At 58.3% G+C, this 18,422-nt stretch overlaps 1 protein-coding gene across 2 annotated transcripts; it reads left to right on the top strand.

The window, feature by feature from the left end:
* The first annotated feature begins 1,518 nt into the window (after positions 1–1,518).
* Positions 1,519–18,182, top strand: SGTA (small glutamine rich tetratricopeptide repeat co-chaperone alpha). Of its 2 annotated transcripts, none has more exons than XM_081233108.1 (12): positions 1,519–1,595; positions 9,081–9,219; positions 9,876–9,982; positions 10,169–10,253; positions 11,536–11,635; positions 11,984–12,088; positions 12,793–12,931; positions 13,608–13,670; positions 14,838–14,875; positions 15,416–15,505; positions 15,685–15,806; positions 17,761–18,182. In XM_081233108.1, the coding sequence occupies exons 2-11, from the start codon at positions 9,120–9,122 to the stop codon at positions 15,797–15,799; spliced, it is 942 nt and encodes a 313-aa protein (XP_081089234.1). In that variant the 5' UTR covers positions 1,519–1,595; positions 9,081–9,119; the 3' UTR covers positions 15,800–15,806; positions 17,761–18,182. The 2 variants fall into 2 exon arrangements, with proteins under 2 accessions (XP_081089234.1, XP_081089233.1); XM_081233107.1 differs by lacking the exon at positions 17,761–18,182 and adding an exon at positions 15,942–17,092.
* Positions 18,183–18,422: the final 240 nt, after the last annotated feature.

Here is an 18,422-nt window from a genome sequence, read left to right as displayed (position 1 = left end):
AGCTCCGCCCACAACCCGAGGCTGTGTGCCCGGGCGCTGACTCCTCCTGAGCATGCGCTGGAACCACCCCCGCCCGTCATTGGCTCTCAGTGGTGAGAGGGCAGAGCCTTCGGGGAGGCGTGGGAGAGGCGTTTCCATGGAAACCCACACAGCTGGCGCCTCGGAGCCTTCGCTAGGTTCTCTCTGCCAGTAGTTCGCTTGGGCTTCTAGCTCCTGTATTAATTTGTACTTGCCTCCTTTCTACCTTTGTTGGGTATTTGGCTAGTTTTACAAGTTTTCTCCCTCACTTAGGGTCCTCCGTGGTCGCTTCCCGTATCTCAGGCTCTTATCCCATTCGCAGCATCCTGGCCAGCTTCTAGCATCTAATGAACAGAGATGGTGCACCACATATGTTAGCTGAATCCAGTTGGTCAATTAAATTGACCAACATTTATTTAAAAAACAGAAATGTAAGCAAGTATCATTGATAAAGCTTCAGTGAACGGATCCACGACTTCAAACAACAGGTGTTTTGGAACAGGGCAGTTACCTGACCTATATCCAGGGTTGTCGGTTAAAACAAAACCTTGAACCGTCTAAAACACCCAGAAAGAAAAAGTTACGAGAATTAAACCGGCCCCAAAACCCACCTCCTTTATTTCTTCAAAAGAAAAGAAATGAAAATAACCCAGGGTGTTAAGTGTGCATGCGTTTTAAGTAGGATAAAAATGAATTAGGAGAACGCTTCTGGCAACTTTAACGCTAATTTACTAGGGAATTTCTCGTTACCCACCCTCGGTTTTTTCCTCTCTTGAGGACATCAAGTTTAATTGTTACCCTTCATTTTCGCTGTTTCCTGTACCTGGAGTGCTTTCCTTCCGTTCTCCAAATCCACGTGTGAGAGGCCTTCCCTAACCATCCCAGCCAACTTACCCCCGCCCATCACAATCGCAGCACCCCACTTTTTCTTCATAGCGCTTGCCATTAAGTAAAACTTGTTCATTTATGTACTAGTATACTAGTTTATAGTCCGTCTACCCCAATACAAGGTAATGGGAGCAAACATTTTGCTGGCCATTATAGTTGGTGTGCAATAAATATTTTTCGACTATTAGACATCTGCTGTTAACAAATATCTCTATTACTTTACTATTATGGATTGAATAAATGAAAGAACGCACTTGTAGGTGGATGAGTGGGTGAATAAATGAACAAATATGTTCAAAGAACGCCTGTAATTCTCTAGTCGCCAGATACCCAAACACAGCTGCACCACGTGGCCGACTCTGCACCACATGACTGCTCCGCCAACCTACAAGAGTCCGCCACTGTCCCACCATGCACCGCTCCATTCCGGCTGGAGAGGACTAGTCAGTTCTGATTTCCGCCCTCCGTTCGGTCGCAGAGGTCAGTTGCCCTAACGACCAGCTTGTCCCAGCCTCTAAATTGCGTCACTTCCCCCCCCATGCCCGCCTAGATAATTAGTGCGCCTGCGCAGAATGAAAGCCCGCGGGCTGCCTCCTTCTGCGCAGGCGTCGCAGCTGGGGGGCGGGACCGGGCGGGGCCGCGGTACGCAGGCGCAGCCGTCGGTAGGTCGGGGTGCTGCTGCCTGAGAGGTGAGTGGCGGGTTCGGCGCTGAGCCCGGCGGGCCTGAGGTCCGCGGTTCGGGGCTCTTGGGGCTCCCAGGGCTCCGGGCCCCGTAAGAGGATGTCGGTGTGGGGCCGGGGTCGCCGCGATAAGCGGGGTACTATGAGTGGGCGGCGCGGAGGGGAAACTGAGGCCGGACGGCGTCGGGCAGGCCCTCGCCGGCCCGGGTCTCCCTCCCCCAGACCCCAGGCCCGGGAAATCGGGTTCGCAGGCCGGCGGGTGGACAGCGGGAGGCAAAGCGCTCCGCACGTAGTGAGCGCTTGCTGGGTGTCCGCTGCTTCCCGGAAACAGGGTCCTTTTGAATCGGGGCCCCCGTTCGTGGGGTTCAAGTCGGGGTTCCTGTCTCGGCGCCGCCACTCTCTACATTGGTGACCTTGGCCAGCCCCTTGGCTTCTCGGAGCCTCAGTTTCCCCTTCTGTAAAATGGGTGTCGTCTCCGCCCCTGCCTGGGGTGGGAGGCTTCCGGGAGGATAAAAGTCGCAGGGCCCCCAGCGCTAAGTGAGAGCTCACAGGGGTCAGCAGCGGTTAGTCTGATTTCACACGGAGGGCCTCTTCCTACTGTGCTGGAGGTGGGAGAAAACTGGGGTTTAGGAACAGCTCGTCCACCTCTCGCTGGTTGTGTAAGCTCGGGGAGATCGCTTCCACGCTCCACCAGCCCCTTTTTCCTGCTAATAGAGGCTCTAGAAGTACATGTTCCTTACAGGCATTTTGAGGTTAAATACACGTGGAACATTGTTTACTCAGGTTCCCGCTCCTTGTCAAGAGCTTTCTAGAGGACAGCTAGTTTTTTTATTAGGTGGCAGGAAATGCGTGTGCACTCTGCAACCCCGCTGAGTGATGTTCCCATTTTCTTTTGTTTCTGCCTCTCTGCTTATTTTTGTCTGCTTTTCCTCTCCCTAGACCAGGGATTTTGTCCTGTCAGGGGACCCGGGGCCGTGTCTGGGGACATCTGTGGCTTTCACGACCAGGGGCACTCCTGGCATCAAGTGGGTGGGGACCAGGGATGTTGCTCCATACCCCTCAGTGCACAGGACGGCCCCCACAGAAAATGATCTGGCCCCAAATGTCCACAGTGCCAAAGTTGAATCCTACCCTAGACTAGTGATTCTTCACCAGTGGGCTTCAGAAGGGGCAGAGGGTGTGAACCTCCAAGAAATCACGTGCAAGGTTTTGTGTGCATGCCCACTTTTGTGGGATGAGGAAAGGGTATTTTGGAGTTTAGGCTCTGGAATCAGCCCGCCCAGGTTCAAAACTGCTGATTTGCATCTTAGCTGGGTGCCCTTGGGGGCGGTGCCCCCATCTCTCTAAGCCTCAGTTTTTTGTTCTGTACAATGGGAGTTAGATTAAACAAACTGTAACCAGGGGGCCAAATCCCTCTGCAGCCTGTGTTTGTGAATGAGGTTTTGTGGGAACACAGCCCACTCGATTGCATACATGTTATCCATGGCCTGGGAAGCTGAACGTCCTCATTCTGACCCTCCTTTTCAGAAAATGTTTGCTGACCCCTGAAATAGGCCATTATGTGTACTCAGCTCAGGGCCTGGAAAGTCCTGGGCACTCCAAGGATTTCATTCAGGGGTTTATAATTCAGTCTTCCTGAAAGGGTGAGTGGTTCTAAGTGGGGTTAAGCTCTGCCCCGGATTGAGAGCTATAGTCTTAACTTGTTCCTACTTTTTTTTTTTTTTTGGCCAAGACCCAATGCTGGCCCTGGCAGCCAAAGCACAGTGAGGTGAAAGAGTAAAGGGGACAGTTGGTAGGTAGGCTTGTCATCCCCTCTGCTGATGAGGAAACCGAGACCCAAGAGAAACGACCTCCCAAAGGAACCTGGTCACGTGTCTCTGACCATGACAAGGATCCAAGGGTTCTCTGAGTCCATGTGGACCAAACGCCCCTGAGTGCTGGGGTCCCCGGGGGAAGGTGATCTGTCCAGTGGCTCACAGTCGGGTGCAGGGTGGGCAGGCCAGGAAAGAGTCAGAAGGCCTTGTAGGAGATGCTGGACCAGAGGCAGGACAAGTACTGGGCTTTGCTGGAAGAAGAGGGTGTCCAGCTCTGTCTGAGGAGGTGACCTTCTGGCTTGGTGTTGAAGGGGGAGTGAGTGGTTCCCGGATGGCAGGAGGGAAGGTGAGCGTTGCCTTTGAGCAGAGCACAGGGGCTTTGTTGAGGGGCCACATGTGCCTGCTCAGGAGGTTTCAAGGGGCTGTGGAGGGTTTTTAGCGTGCAGGACATCCTGGCAGCCTCTCAGAGGAAAACAGGGCTGCGATGTGGGGGCTCGGGCTGGAGCCTGAGTTCCAGCTCTTGGGACTGCCCTTTCCTGGGAACCCTAGGTGCCCTGGGAGGGGAGGGAGGGGCAGAGGACCAGCCTGCACACACTGGGGTTGGTGCGAAGAGCTGGATTCGGGGCGGAGGCGGGGCAGGGCACCCCTGGAAGGGTGGGCAGTCTCAGAAAGAGGGTGCTTCTCCTTCCTGGGTTCCGGGGCTGGGTCACTCATTTTCCTGAGTGTACCCTTTTGCCTCTTCGAATGATCAGTTCTGAGCAGGGAAATAAAAGGAGTAGAGGCTGGGGTGTTTTGGGTTTTTTTGGCCGAGCTGCACAGCATGTGAGATCTTAGTTCCCGGACTGCGGATCAAACCCATGCCCCTTGCACTGGAAGCGCGGAGTCCTAACCACTGGACCGCCAGGGAAGTCCCGAGGCTGGGGTGTTTTTAATGATAAAATGGAAAGGTGGACGGAGAGCTGGCGGGGGTTCTGAAGGCACAGGGAGGAACTGGCACCGGGACCCCCGCTGCAGCCGCACCCTGGGGCCAGCGTCCATCCTCCGGCGAGGCTCGCGCCTGAACCCCGCACCTGCAGCCAGCGCCCCGGGTGCCTTTGGAGCCTCACAAAGCCCTCGCTGTTCGCAGAGAGAGCAGCCTGCCCCAAGGATTCTGTCCGGCAGCCAAAGCTCAACAAGTCGGGATTGTTCCCGAGACCCCAGTGCCCAGGGGCAGTCAAGGAAAAGAGCGTCCTGACGTTCCTGGGCCAGCTTTGCAGGGAGCGGGAAGGCGAGGAAGGGCCGACAGCTGTTCCGCGCCCAAGAGGCAGGAGAGCGGCCGTCCTCACGGCCCGCCTGTGTCCAACGTGTGCTGGGTCCCCACTGTGGACCCACATCCGCTTTTCTGCAGTCCGGAAACGCCAAATACTCTGCAAACACAGGATTTGCTGAAAGTTCGCAGCCAAGTCGTTTGGCCAGAAACTCTGACCTGTGCTGACTTTTATTTTTCCCAGTTAATGTTTATCAGTGATTTTCAGCTGGTGGTGGTTTGGTGCCATCTGGAGACTTTTGTGATTGTTACCACTGTGGGGGAGGGGGGCTCCTGGCATCGAGGGGGTGGGGGCCAGGGAGGCTGCTCCACACCCCATGGTGCCCAGGACGGCCCCCACAGAGAGTGATCCAGCTCCCATGTCAGCTGTGCTAAGGCGGAGGGGCCCTGCATTTGTTATTTGGGAAAAAATCGAGTCTGATCCCTGTTCACACTGGACACCAGAATAAACCCCTGATGATCAGACAGTGTAAACCAGAGTGACCCCCAGCGTGCGTGAGTCACCTCCCCTCCCTCCCACTCAGGTGTGGATTTAAATGTGTGTAGCATCCCAGGACCTCAAAGGTCAGATAGTCATGGAACGTAGCCTCCAGGGGTCAGTGGAATCCCTAACCCCGGGAGTCTCGCCCCCAAGTGATTCTGCCCCCAGGGGACACTGTTGGACGGATGCCAGGGATGCTGTTAAATACCCTACAGTGCACACTCCCCACAAAAGGAGTGATCTCCCCTGCACCATGTGGATAGAGCCTGGGGGAGAAGCCCCGCATGGGGTGCTGGATTCTCACAACAGCCTCTGTTACCCCGTTTTATAGAAGAGGAAAGAGAGGGCATCGCGGGGGCTCCTTCAGACGTGACACGAGCATCCCGGCTCAGGGGTGGGGAGGTGACGTGGAGCTGGCCTCGGGTGGAGACGGCTGGACCTCAGATGCTAAGACTGCAGAGCCCGTTGTTACCCCCAGGGCGCCTCTGGGAGCCCTGGTCTCGGTGCTCACTGTGTCAACTTGGGGGGCCGACCCTCGGGAGGAGGTCATGTCAGTAGACCAGGAGAAGCCAGGAACCAGGAAACTAGGTAGCGGTTGCCTCAAATGAGCCGTTTAGTCGGGGTGGGAGGGCTGGTAGCAGCATGTACAAAGGCCCTGAGGTACAAAGGGCCGGGGCCCTTGGAAGAACTGAAGCTGTGCCAGGAACGGGTGTGACTTCGTGTCTCAGTTCTCTGCACCCTGACGGTCCCCTCAGAGTCACCCCCTCCGTCCTCACAGCTCAGTCACGTAAAGATCAGATTGCCTCTTTATCCTCCTGTTAAGCAAACGCTTGTCACCACAGGGCCTACGTTAGTTCCCTGTGAGGAAAACAGATCCCCCCACGCACACTCCCTTGAGCCCAGTGTGAAGCTCAGTCACCCAGTACCAGCTCCCATGGGTCTGGCAGGGGCGTCGTGCCCCTAAGTGCTGCCTGGAACACGTCGGGGGAGCCCCAGCTGCCCAGCCTGTGACCTTACCATGTGACCTGTTAACCTTTGACCCCCTCTGGGAGACCCTGGCACCCCTCCATCCTGTTCAGTGATCGAGAAGTCGGCTGGGAGGGGTTGGCAAACATGAAGACCCAGGTGGTAAATTCTGTGGGCTTTGGGGCCCTTGAGGAAAACCAAGCGTGCTATGCAGACACTTCTATAACGCAGAGATGCAAAAGACATACTCAGCTGAACAGGCGGCTGCCAGGTGTGGCCCTTGACCCCTGATTTAGAGCAGAATGTACAAAAGGATCAGGGTCCTGGGGTCTCGGAGGTTCACATCCTAAGAGGACCACTTTGGGCTTTGAAAACAGATTTTCTTCTAATTACAGTAAAGTAGATATACCATAAAGTTTACCATCTTAACCATTTTTAAGTGCACAGCTCACTGGTATTAAGTACATTCCCATTGTTGTGCAACCATCCCCACCATCCATCTCCAGAACTTTCTCATCTTCCCAAACTGAAACCCTGTCCCCATGAAACACCGACTTCCAAGCCCCTCCTCCAGCCCCTGGCCCCCACCATCTACTTCCTGTCTCTATGGATTTGAGTCCTCTAGGGACCTCATGCGAATTGAGTCAGACAGTGTTTGTCTTGTGTCTGATTTATCTCACTGAGCAATCACGTCCTTAAGGTTCATCCAGGTTGTAGAAGGTGTCAGAACTTCCTTCCTTTTTTTTTTTTTTTGCAGTACACGGGCCTCTTACTGCTGTGGCCTCTCCCGTTGCGGAGCACAGGCTCCGAACGCCTAGGCTCAGCAGCCATGGCTCACGGGCCCAGCCCTTTTGCGGCATGTGGGATCTTCCCGGACCGGGGCACGAACCCGTGTTCCCTGCACCGGCAGGCAGACTCTCAACCACTGCGCCACCAGGGAAACCCACTTCCTTTTTAAGGCTGAATAATATTCCGCTGTGTGGATGGATCACATTTGTTGATCCATCATCCATGCATGGACATTGGGTTCTGTCCGCCTTTCGGCTGTGGTGAATGATTCCTTTGTTTGTCAAATATCTGTAAAACCAGAACGTTGTTGACGTTTTGGGCAGCGGCTCACTGGTTCAGCTGGGGAAGATGACTCACCTTTGGGGGTTTCACTGTCTTCAAAACGAGCGGGTTGTGCTGGCTGGTCTCCCTGGGCCCCTCTGTGTTGCCCCTGAGATTCTGTGCATCTGGGGCTGGCCGTCTGTCCTCTGGGCTCTAGCGTCCTGATCCCAGACCTCCCAGTTCCTGGGATGCTCTTGGGCCAAAGGGACTTGCTTGGTAAAGGCTCATTGTATCCAGAAATGGGGGAGGGAAGCTCATTACCATCCCCGTAGAGCTTTCCGGGGGTGGCCAGAATGCCCTGTCCAGCTGTACAAAATAGCTGCTTTAAGTTCTTCCCTTTTTAAAATTTGAGATATAATTCACATACCATAAAATTTAGTAGATTTTAGTATATTCACAGTGCTGTGCAACCATCACCAGTAATTCCAGAACATTCCGTGATCCCAAAAGAAGTCCCCACCCCCTGGAAACCACGAACCCACTCTCTGTGTCTGTGGATTGGCCTGTTCTGGACGTTTCCCATCAGTGGAATAACACACCGTGTGGCCTTCTGTGTCTGACTTCTCTCCCTTTTTTTAAGTTGTCGATGGATGTAGTTTTCTGTGAACCAGAAACAGCTCTGAGCGCGGCCAGCATCGCGTGTCTTGACTGCACTTGCCCGGCAGCTCTGGGCTGGCAGCGCCCGGCCTGCTGGCAGCCAGTGTGCGAAGCCTGGGGGTTATGACTTGCTCTGCCAGGTTTGATTCACCCGCCGCTGGCCAGTGATGGGTTAATGATAACTCGGCCAGGAGGCCGCCGCTCGATTTCCAAGCCACACAGGCTGTTCACCCGCGGGGGCATGTTTGGGGGACCAAGATGCTCTACACCATGGATCCCACCCTCCCCGGTGAGCCCTGCACGGCCTTGGGCAAGCGTGGGGTGCCCCCTCTGACCCTGTTGCTTCTCTGCGTGGGAGATGGGCCTGTGCAGGGGGCAAGGCTGTGTGTGAAGTGCCTGGCGCGTCACGGCCCACGGGGAACAGGCCCTCCCCACGCTCATTCTCCAGGGTTCTCGCCTCAGCACGGTAGGGGGCCGTCCCCCAAATTGTGACAACCACAGCTGTCACCAGTGTCCCCTTGGGAGAGTCACACCTAGCCTAGGAATACAGCAGGTTGTAGAGGAACCCAGAGGAGGCCCTGAGGCGGCCTGGGAGGGGGTGTCAGTGCCCTCAGGGCCTTCGGTCTGCTCAGGCCCACCCAGTGGTCCTGTCTGACCCTCATGGGCGGTGAGTGTCCCCCGGGTGTTCGGGGCTCGGAAACTGTGGGACCGTTTTCTTGTCCAGAGCATGGAGTAGCAGCAGGTGGGGCTGTAGCCTGCCCTTTGTGTCCCTGGGGAGCCCCACACCCCCCGTGCAGCTGGTGAGGAGTGATGACCACCGGGCCCAGGACCACGTCACCCTGGGGTTAGCATCAGGCAGGACGGCGAGGGGCTCTGGACCTACAGCCTCAGTGTCTTCTCTGTGAAATGCGGAGAACTAACATTTCTGCCTTGCTGTTGTCAGGCAGACACAATTAGCCTAGAGGGGTGGGATAAGGAGGGTGGGAGGGAGGGAGATGCAAGAGGGAAGAGATATGGGGACATATGTATATGTATAACTGATTCACTTTGTTATAAAGCAGAAGCTAACACACCATTGTAAAGCAATTATATTCCAATAAAGATGTAAAAAAAAAAAAAAAAGTGGCTCCTGCAGGGCAGGGCGGGTGCGTGAGGGCAGAGGGGCAAAGGCTCGGCTGTGCCCGCCGTTCTGTCCTCACACTGTGGACCGCTGTCCGCAGATCCTGAAACCCCCAGGCCTTGTCTCCTCCCATCTTAAGATGGATAACAAGAAGCGTCTGGCCTACGCCATCATCCGGTTCCTGCATGACCAGCTCCGGCACGGGGAGCTCTCCTCTGATGCCCAGGAGAGCTTGGAAGGTACGTGCGGGCCACGCCTGCTCCCCAGGGCCTCGGGTCCCCTGCCCAACCCCCCACCTGCATCAGTGCCTAGAAGCTCCGTGGGGTGGGAGTGATAGGCTGGTCCCTGTGAGCCCCAGGCGGTGCAGGGCTGCCCCCCCCGCCTCCCCCACTTTAGGCTGGGCCTCCCACAGCTCTTCTGGAGGGATGCAGCTCGCGAACATTCTCCATCTCCCCTGTTGTGCGTGTGTCCCTACTGGTCAAAGGAGGGAGAGAGACCAGGGGTGGGGAGCCCAGCCCAGACCCGGCTGCTAGCCCGCCTGGCAGGAGGTGGTTGTTCCATGCCCACCTGGTCGCGCCGAACCCCCGAGGCCCCCCACCCGGGCAGCCCCAGCATTGTGACCCCACAGAGAGGCCTGGCGTCACCACCTGAGCCCCGTGGGGCAGGGACAGCGGCTTCCCCCCCTCCTCCCGGCCTCAGGGCTTGAGGGGCAGGTCCATCCTGCGCTGCCCGAGGAATCAGAACCGGCACCCATAGGGCCCTGCAGGGTGCACGCAGCGCATGGTGCATCCGAGGCCTTAGTGAGCACGTCCAAGAGAGGAAGCGTGAGCACTGCCCCCCAGAATCGTCAGCTCGGGCTTGGGTTTAGCAGAGCACACCTTTGTCCCCCTGACAGTTGCCATCCAATGCCTGGAGACCGCTTTCGGGGTGACGGTGGAGGATAGTGACCTCGCACTCCCCCAGACTCTTCCCGAAATATTTGAAGCAGCTGCGGCGGGCAGGGTGAGCCTCGGGCACTGCGGGGCTGTGGTTCTGTCTCAGTTCGAGGGCCTGAGTTACCCCCCAGAGCTCAGCTGTCCTCGGGCGTCCCCTGGCTGGGTGGGGGAGGGGAGAGGGTGCTGGGCTTGGGGGAGGAGGCCGGCGGTTTCCTGCTGCCCCTCAAAGAGCTCATCCTGGCTTTGGGGCCAGGAGATACCACCTGATCTGAGGAGCCCCCAGCGAACCCCACCTTCGGAGGAGGACTCGGCCGAGGCAGAACGCCTCAAAACCGAAGGTAAGGAACGCCCCACACAGCTGGCCTCTGGGTGCTACGGACGGAGGCCGGCTGGTCCCGGGCTGTGGAGCGGATGGCAAACCAGCCTTTGGAGATGGGGCTGGGGGGCTTTTACACAGATGCAAAGATGCAGAGAAATCAGACCCTTGACCAGGAGGCATTAAAGGGTGAGACCGCTGCGGAGGGCGGTCTGACAGCTTCCTAAGTGGTTAGATAAAGTGACCATGTGACCCAGCAGTTCCACCCCAGGGTGTGCCCGGGAGAGATGCAAACACACATCCACAAAGATGCTTGTGCATGCATGTTCATAGCGGCATGGTGCACAACAGCCAAGGAGTGGAAACCGCCCAGGTGCCCATCAGCTGACGAGCGGACACACACACATGTCCCTCCACACACGGGAACGTCACTCAGCCATGCAAAGGAGAGAAGCCCTGACACTTGCTACAACGTGGATGGACCTTGAGAACAGAATTCTCAAGGAGAGAAGCCAGACACAGAAGGACACACAGTGTCCTTTCCATTGATGGGAAACGTCCAGAACAGGCAGAGCCAGACAGAGAGAGTGGATGTGTGGTTGTCAGGGGCTTTGGGGGGGGGTGTGACAGCTAATGGGGATGGTGCTTATTTTGGCTAATGGAATGTTCTGGTATTAGTGCTAATAGTTGGACCACTTTGAAGATACTAAAAACCGCTGAGTTATACACTTTTAAAGGGTGAGTCTCACGGTGTGTGAATTCCATCTCATTAAAACTGCACTGTTGGGCTTCCCTGGTGGCGCAGTGGTTGAGAGTCCACCTGCCGATGCAGGGGACACGGGTTCGTGCCCCGGTCCGGGAAGATCCAACATACCGCAGAGCGGCTGGGCCCTTGAGCAATGGCCGCTGAGCCTGCGCGTCCGGAGCCTGTGCTCCGCGACGGGAGAGGCCACAGCAGTGAGAGGCCCGCGTACCGGAAACAAACAAACAAACAAACAAAAAAACTGCACTGTTTCTGAAGGAACGAGCAAAAGTGATGGTATCTGAGGCTTAGGTTCCCAAATAACCACAACCAGGACAGTGACAGCTGCTGCACCGAGGCCTGGCTCAGGCCAGGCCCTGTGCTGGACGCAGACCCACCCTCCGCCTCACGCCACCACCCTAGCCTGTGTCTAAGCATTGCATCCTGGGCCCCCAGAATCTTGAACTGTCACATGGAAGCCCAGGGAGCCGAGAACGCCATCTCAGAACTTCGGGGTCTGAGGGGAACAGCCAAGGGTACGTTTCCTTCCCTTTCTCTTCAGGGAACGAACAGATGAAAGTAGAAAATTTTGAGGCTGCCGTGCACTTCTACGGGAAAGCCATCGAGCTGAACCCCGCCAACGCCGTCTACTTCTGTAACAGGTACAGCGGGGGCCTGGGCGAGCTGAGCAGGGTCCCCAGGGGAACGGGAGGGGCAGTCGATCTGTGGGTTAGTGATGGCTCAGCCTCTACCCCAAATAACGAGCCCATGCCGGGTGGCCGGCCGGGTGTGGCCCAGTGTCAGTAGTGCTAGCGGCCGCACTTGTCTGCCCCCTCAGCCTCGGGTTCCCTGGTGAACGGGGCGGCACCCAGGTTGCTGTATCCTCCGGCACCAGCCCGGGCATCCAGCCCCACCGGGCCTCCCATCCTCGGCAACCCTGCCTCTGCCCCACCTGACAGACGGGGAAGCTGCAGTCAGCTCCCCGACTGCCCTGGTTTGCCTTCCCCCAGAGCTGCGGCCCACAGCAAACTGGGGAACTACGCGGGGGCGGTGCAGGACTGCGAGCGGGCCATCTGCATAGACCCGTCCTACAGCAAGGCCTACGGCAGGATGGGGTGAGTGCCGTCCGCCCGTACACGCTGTCTGCCTGGGGTCAGCGTGGGCCCCGCACGTTAAGGCCCCAGCCCACTGGGCTGCCCCACCTCACACACCAATCCCGAGTCCAGGCCGTCAGCTGAGCTTCTGGGCAACCGGCTGTAAGTTGGGGTTCCCATGACCCTCTCCTCGAGTTCAGCGATTCCCTCGAAGGCTCACAGGACTCAGGAAAACGTTTCACTTAAGCTTCTCTGGCTTACTGTAAGGGATGCAGACGAGCAGCAGACAGGGGCGCCAGGGGCGAGGTCGGGGAGGGTCCCGAGGCGGAGCTTATGTCCTGTGGGGTTCGGGGCGCGCCTCCCACCCAGCACGCGGGGCGGTCACCAGCGGCGGTAGGTTTTATAGCCCATCTCTAACGCCTCCCTCCCCGGGAGTTGGGGGTGAGTTTGGTCTTTGTGGCCAGCAGCACATCCAGAGGTGTCCTGGAAGCCCACCTCGTTAGCATAAACAGGCCTCCTCGTTAGCATAAACTCCAGTGCAGTCCAAGGACACACCTGTGATCAGCCTTGCAGGGAGGAGCTCTGACCACACCTGCCCTGCCTCCTCCCAGCCCCCGGATGAGGGATGGACGAGGGATGGCCACCCCAGCAGTTCGGGGCTGCTGGGCCGGGGCGGGCAGGCGGGCGGCCTCCCAGGCCCTCCACGCGCACTGTCCCTCCTGCAGCCTGGCTCTGTCCAGCCTGAACAAGCACACGGAGGCCGTGGCCTACTACAGGAAGGCCCTGGAACTGGACCCCGACAATGAGACCTACAAGTCCAACCTCAAGGTGGCGGAGCTGAGGCTGAGAGAGGCACCCAGTCCCGTGAGTCCCCCGGGGACTGGCCGCGGGGGCAGGGCGGCTCGGGGTCGAGGGCTGGGCCTGACTCATGTGGGAGGAACGTCTCTGGTGCCTGGGGTCCGGCATCTGTTTACCTGGGTCCTGTCGTGAGGGAAGAGGCTTATCCTCGCAGAGCCCCCGGAAATGGGAGGGCGTGGGTCACACGGGGAAGCCCCGTCTCGTCAGGAGGCAGAGGGCTGGGGGCCGTGTGGGCCTCGGGAAGGAGCTGGCAGCCCGGGTGAGCCGGCGCGGGATTGGCTAGTTCAAATGGCCCCGGGGCAGGGGGGCTGCCTGGGGTGACCAGGGCAGGGGGACCGTGGCCCCGAGCCCCATAGAGGCTGGTTTACGCGTGAAAGGTGCACTCGCGGGCCATTTGTTTACCGTTTCTAGGGATTGGCCACCCCTGGGAGGGGCCGTCCCGCCACAGTCAGCATCACAAAGTGAAAGACACGGTTAATATACCGTGCTCTTCTGGGGGACCCACACCGTGGTGCGCGTCTTTTACGAAGCACCCCCGGACGCAGGGCCTGGCCGCCCGGGTTGCTGGGACGCCCAGGATTCCAACAGGCCCCAAGTGGGACCTTACCCCTCAGTTCCCGGGGGCCAGCTGTCGAGGTTCTGTGTCAAGGCACCACTGACCAGGGCTTTTCTCACCCCACAGACGGGAGGTGTTGGAAGCTTCGACATCGCGGGTCTGCTGAACAACCCGAGCTTCATGAGCATGGTAACGGCCCCTGCCTGCCATGTCACCATGGGCCCCGGGCCAGGGCTGCCCCACTGCAGACACCATGGACACTGGGCGCCATGGGGTGTGGAGCCGGACAAGCTGAACCCGCCTCTCCCAGCTGAATGACCTGGGGAATCTCCACCCCCTTCCCCCGCAGCCCGGGCCCCCTCGTGGTGTGGCCACGGTGACAGCAGAGTCGCTGCACCTGCTCCCTGAGGTGGAGGCAAGGCACCGCAGGGCGCGGGGGCCCCACAGAGGAAGGGCCGACCACCTTCTGGTCCAGATGCGCGTGTTCTGCGCAGGGCCATCCCCTGGAACAGGCACCCAGCATGTCCGCCACATGCCTGTCAGCCCCAGGGTGGTCTCACCGGTCCTCAGGCCATACCGCTGGCTCAAGGGGCCTTAGGGTGGGGGTCTCAGGTCACCAGGGAGAGAGGAGCCTGGAGCCCCCCCGTCAGAGAAACGTCCGCACCTGAGTGGGAAGCGTTTGGCCTCCCATGTCTCGGAGCTTGGGCTGCCGCTCTCGTCCAGGACGGGGCAGGCACGAGGCTGCCAGAGGACTCCCGGCGGGGGGAGCGGCCTGACAGAGGCCGCTCTTTTGGCCTTGTCTGTCGGGGTCGGCGGTCCCGGCCCCCCTCAGCTTCGTGCTGTGCTGTTGGCACCCATCCGTGCCCAGCACTTGCATGACCGTGGCCTGGACACCCAGCAATGCAGGGCAGTGGACAGGCCGAGGCTGGCTGGTAGCGCTCTCCAGCCCTTTACGGAAAGAGCCACAGCCTGGAAGGTGCTTCCCTGGCTTCTGCTCGTGTGCACATCTTAAAATCGGCCCTGAGGAGATAATCCCGACGTGGCTGGGGGTGTCAGTGTAGGAAAGATTCCAGGATGATGTTCATCCACAGAGCAGAGCTGGAACTGACTCCCAGGTGTCCCTGGTCGGGGAAGGATGACGAGGTTCCTGGAATCTTAAGATGAGAGTCCAGATGGGATCGAAGTGGGGAAAGGACAGGGTCACAGTGTGTGGGGATGGGGTGGGGCCCGGGGAAGAGGCGGGCCTGGCACTCTGGGTTCTGGGCTGGAGGCCCACGGTGCCTATGGGGAAACCTTGTCAATGATGAAATGCGTTTGGGAGCTTGCTTTTTCTGAGAAGTCTGTTTTTTCTTTCAGGCATCCAACCTCATGAACAATCCCCAAGTTCAACAGCTGTAAGTGACCACCGTTCTCTTTTGGGTCTTGTGGTTAAAATTAGTGTGGTGCAAGATGCATAAAATGTACCATTTTAACCATTTTAAGGTTTATGATTCCGTGGCATTAAGTACATTTACGACGTCCCGTAGCTGTGGCCACCGTCTAGTTCCAGACATTCATCACCCAAAAAAGAAACCCCATCCCATTAGCACCATCCCCAGCCCCTGACCACCAGGAACCCACTCTCTGTCTCTGGATTTGCCTCTTCTGGATGTTTCCCATCAATGGAATCAGACACTGTGTGGCCTTCTGTGTCACTGGCATCACCTGGTGTCCCTGAGGGACAGCATTGCCCCGTTGAGAGTCACTGTCTTTAAGCCAAAAAAGGGTGTTGCTGGGAAAGCTGATGGAATTGACAGGCTGCAGTCAGAGAGAAGAGTGGGCTGAGGGCAGGTTTGGGCCCCAGGAGATGTCCATTGCCGGCAGAGAGGAAGGGCCAAGTGGGGCTCAGAGGGAGGAGGGCTGAGCCGTCTGCGAGTCAAGGCCTCTCTTTGCAGCATGTCCGGCATGATTTCGGGCGGCCACAACCCCTTGGGGACTCCTGGCACCAACCCCTCGCAGAACGACCTGGCCAGCCTCATCCAGGCGTGAGTGGACCTGCCAGGCGGGGCACCTGGGCAGGCGGGGCGTGTCCCCACCCCCCCAGGAAGAAAGACCTGCTCTGTAGGGCCTGCGTCCTCCAGGGAGCGGTCCCCCTGCCCTCGAGGGGCACGTGGGCGGGCACCCTGGGCCAGGCTGAGCCCGGGCGCACCTCCCCTCCCCGCAGGGGCCAGCAGTTCGCTCAGCAGATGCAGCAGCAGAACCCAGAGTTGATAGAACAGCTGCGCAGTCAGATCCGGAGTCGGACCCCCAGTGCCAGCAGCGACGACCCGCGAGAATGACTGCCCGGTGAGTCCGGGGCCAGGCCCGCGTCACCGAGGCCACGCGGGGGCGTCTCTGGTCACCAGGCCCCTTGCCGGGGGGTCCCACCCAGATCCCCCACCCCTCGCAGTTCCGCTCAGTTGGGCTGTTTCTCTCTCCAGCCCCCCCAGCGCCATCAGGTCCTTCCTGGCTGACCGGAAGCCTTCTCTCACTTTTCCTTCTCTTCCCATTGGACCGCCCATGAGAGGAAAAGAAATTGGACCTGCATGTTAAGACGGATTTTTATTATTTTTATTTTTTTGCCTCTGCCCTTCCCTCCCTTTTTGTACACTCTCACGGCCCCCAGACCCTTCTCGAAACAGAGCCAGCAAGCTGTGAGCACAGACCAGCACCAATCTCACTCCCAGCCCCCCCAAAACCCAGTCTCTAACGTATTTTCTAGAATAATTTGGGGGGGTCCTTTCGCTGCTCTCAAGAAGCGGCCCACGGGGAAGCCGTGGCCCGAAGCCCCTTTTGCAGCCCTGCTCCCTCGGCCTGTCTTCAGGGGCCTCGCAGCCCACGAGAAGCTGCTCTCTGCGTCAACTGTGGCCACCCCAGCCGCCCCTGCTCGGACAGGCTTCCCGCCAGCCAGCCCAGCCCTCGGACCCGGGTTCTCGCATGAGCAACTCCCGCTGCAGGTTCCCAGGAGCCGGTTCTGTTGCCCTGGGCCTGGGGGCGAGCCGGAGTGGATGTCCTGGGTGTGCAGGACCCATTTCTGGGACTTTTCTTCCAGTTGAGCATTTGGATGGACGCAGGTCTGATCCCAATGCTCTCTTCCCACTACTCATGACCGACAGACCGTGAGGGGCCCTCTCACCACCTTCAGCCTGGCCCCCGAGCCCATCCCAGCCTGGCCACGTGTCCCAGCCACTGCCCTTCTGCCCACAGGTGGTCCGGCTGGCCCGGCGCCTCCTCCCTTTGGGAGGGGGTGTTGCAGGGGGTCCTGGTGCCACCCGCCTTGGCCTGAGATTGCCAGGCAGCCACCGTGGATGCCTGGCGGCCTCAGGCGAGGCGGGGCGGCGTGGGGAGGAGGGGTCGGCTGGCACCGCCACTCCGGCAGCAGAGTTGGCAGCTGGATCGTTAGAGGCTCCCTGGTGGTGTTGGGCCAGGTGCGAGGTGACCCAGCACCGTGTGTGTAGGTAACTAGTAGGGAGACGGCCGCCAGCCACCCGCCGTCTGGCACACGTCCTGTGAGATGTGTCCTAACTCTTGCGTGCTAGCCATGGTGACAAGCATAACGTAACGTGTGGGGAATAAATAGACATCATGACGTCGGCCCGTCTCTGTGTTGATCTCTCAGCGCCGCCGCCCCTCCCTGCCCCTAACTTCCAGGAACCCCCAGCCTGGACCCTGTGTGGGTCACCTTGGAACCACTGAACCGGGTTGTGTGTGCATCTCCTGTCGCCTCTGAGACAGTCCCACAGATTCAGTGACTTTTTTTTTTTTTGCGGTACGTGGGCCTCTCACTGTTGCAGCCTCTCCCGTTGCGGAGCACAGGCTCCGGATGCGCAGGCTCAGCGGCCATGGCTCACGGGCCCAGCTGCTCCGCGGCATGTGGGATCTTCCCGGACCGGGGCACGAACCCGCGTCCCCTGCATTGATAGGCGGACTCTCAACCACTGTGCCACCAGGGAAGCCTCAGATTCAGTGGCTTTTAACCACACAGATCATCTCAGTCCTGGAGGTCAGAAGTCGGACATGGCCCCTGTCCCCCGAGGCTAAATCCAGGTGTTGGCGGGTCTGCCTCCCTGCCAGGGCTCAAGGGGAGAAGTGCCCCCTGCCTTTCCCAGCGTTTAGAGGCTGCCACAGATGGTGTAGGCAAAGGGGGGCATCAGCACCTGCACTCGGCTCCCCACTGTCCACTGAGCTGTGGACACACTTTGGGCCACACTCGCCTCCTTCAGCCGTGGCCTCTGTGGCTTCTGGGGGATTGTACTTCCAGCTTCCGGTGACCTTGAGCTGCCTTGTCCTGCAGAGATGACTTCCCCATGTTCCCTGCCTCTTGGACGGTGGCCAATAGAGGACGAAGGAAGTTCAAGGAGGAGGAGGGGTCCGTCCCCGGTGGGTGCCGCTGGCGGGGTGTGGACACTCCCTGCCGTCCAGCCCTCATGCTCCACCTACCCAGTACAGCCGGGCAGCCTGGACACTAGTAGAGTCCTGGCTGCCCTGAGTTCCTGATCTGCGTTTCCACAGAAGTTAATGCAGTAAACTGGTATTTACGTGGCTCCAGCTACCTGTCTGGGGAAATGGTTCCTTTTAAAAAAATTGAGGTATAATTCACATGACATACATTTGCCATTTAAAAACATACAGGGTGTAATGAGGTGGATAGACCTAGAGTCTGTCATACAGAGTGAAGTAAGTCAGAAAGAGAAAGACAAATACCGTATGCTAACATATATATGTAATTTTAAAAAAAATGTCATGAAGAACCTAGGGGTAAAATGGGAATAAAGACACAGACCTACTTGAGAATGGACTTGAGGATATGGGGAGGGGGAAGGGTAAGCTGTGACAAAACGAAAGAGAGGCATGGACATATATACATTACCAAACGTAAGGTAGATAGATAGTGGGAAGCAGCCGCAGAGCACAGGGAGATCA

This window comes from Mesoplodon bidens (assembly GCF_964165515.1).
Source record: "Mesoplodon bidens genome assembly, chromosome: 4".
Lineage (NCBI taxonomy): Eukaryota > Metazoa > Chordata > Mammalia > Artiodactyla > Ziphiidae > Mesoplodon > Mesoplodon bidens.
The sequence above is the reverse complement of the archived record's forward strand: the minus strand, read 5'-3'. Positions and strand labels throughout refer to the sequence as shown.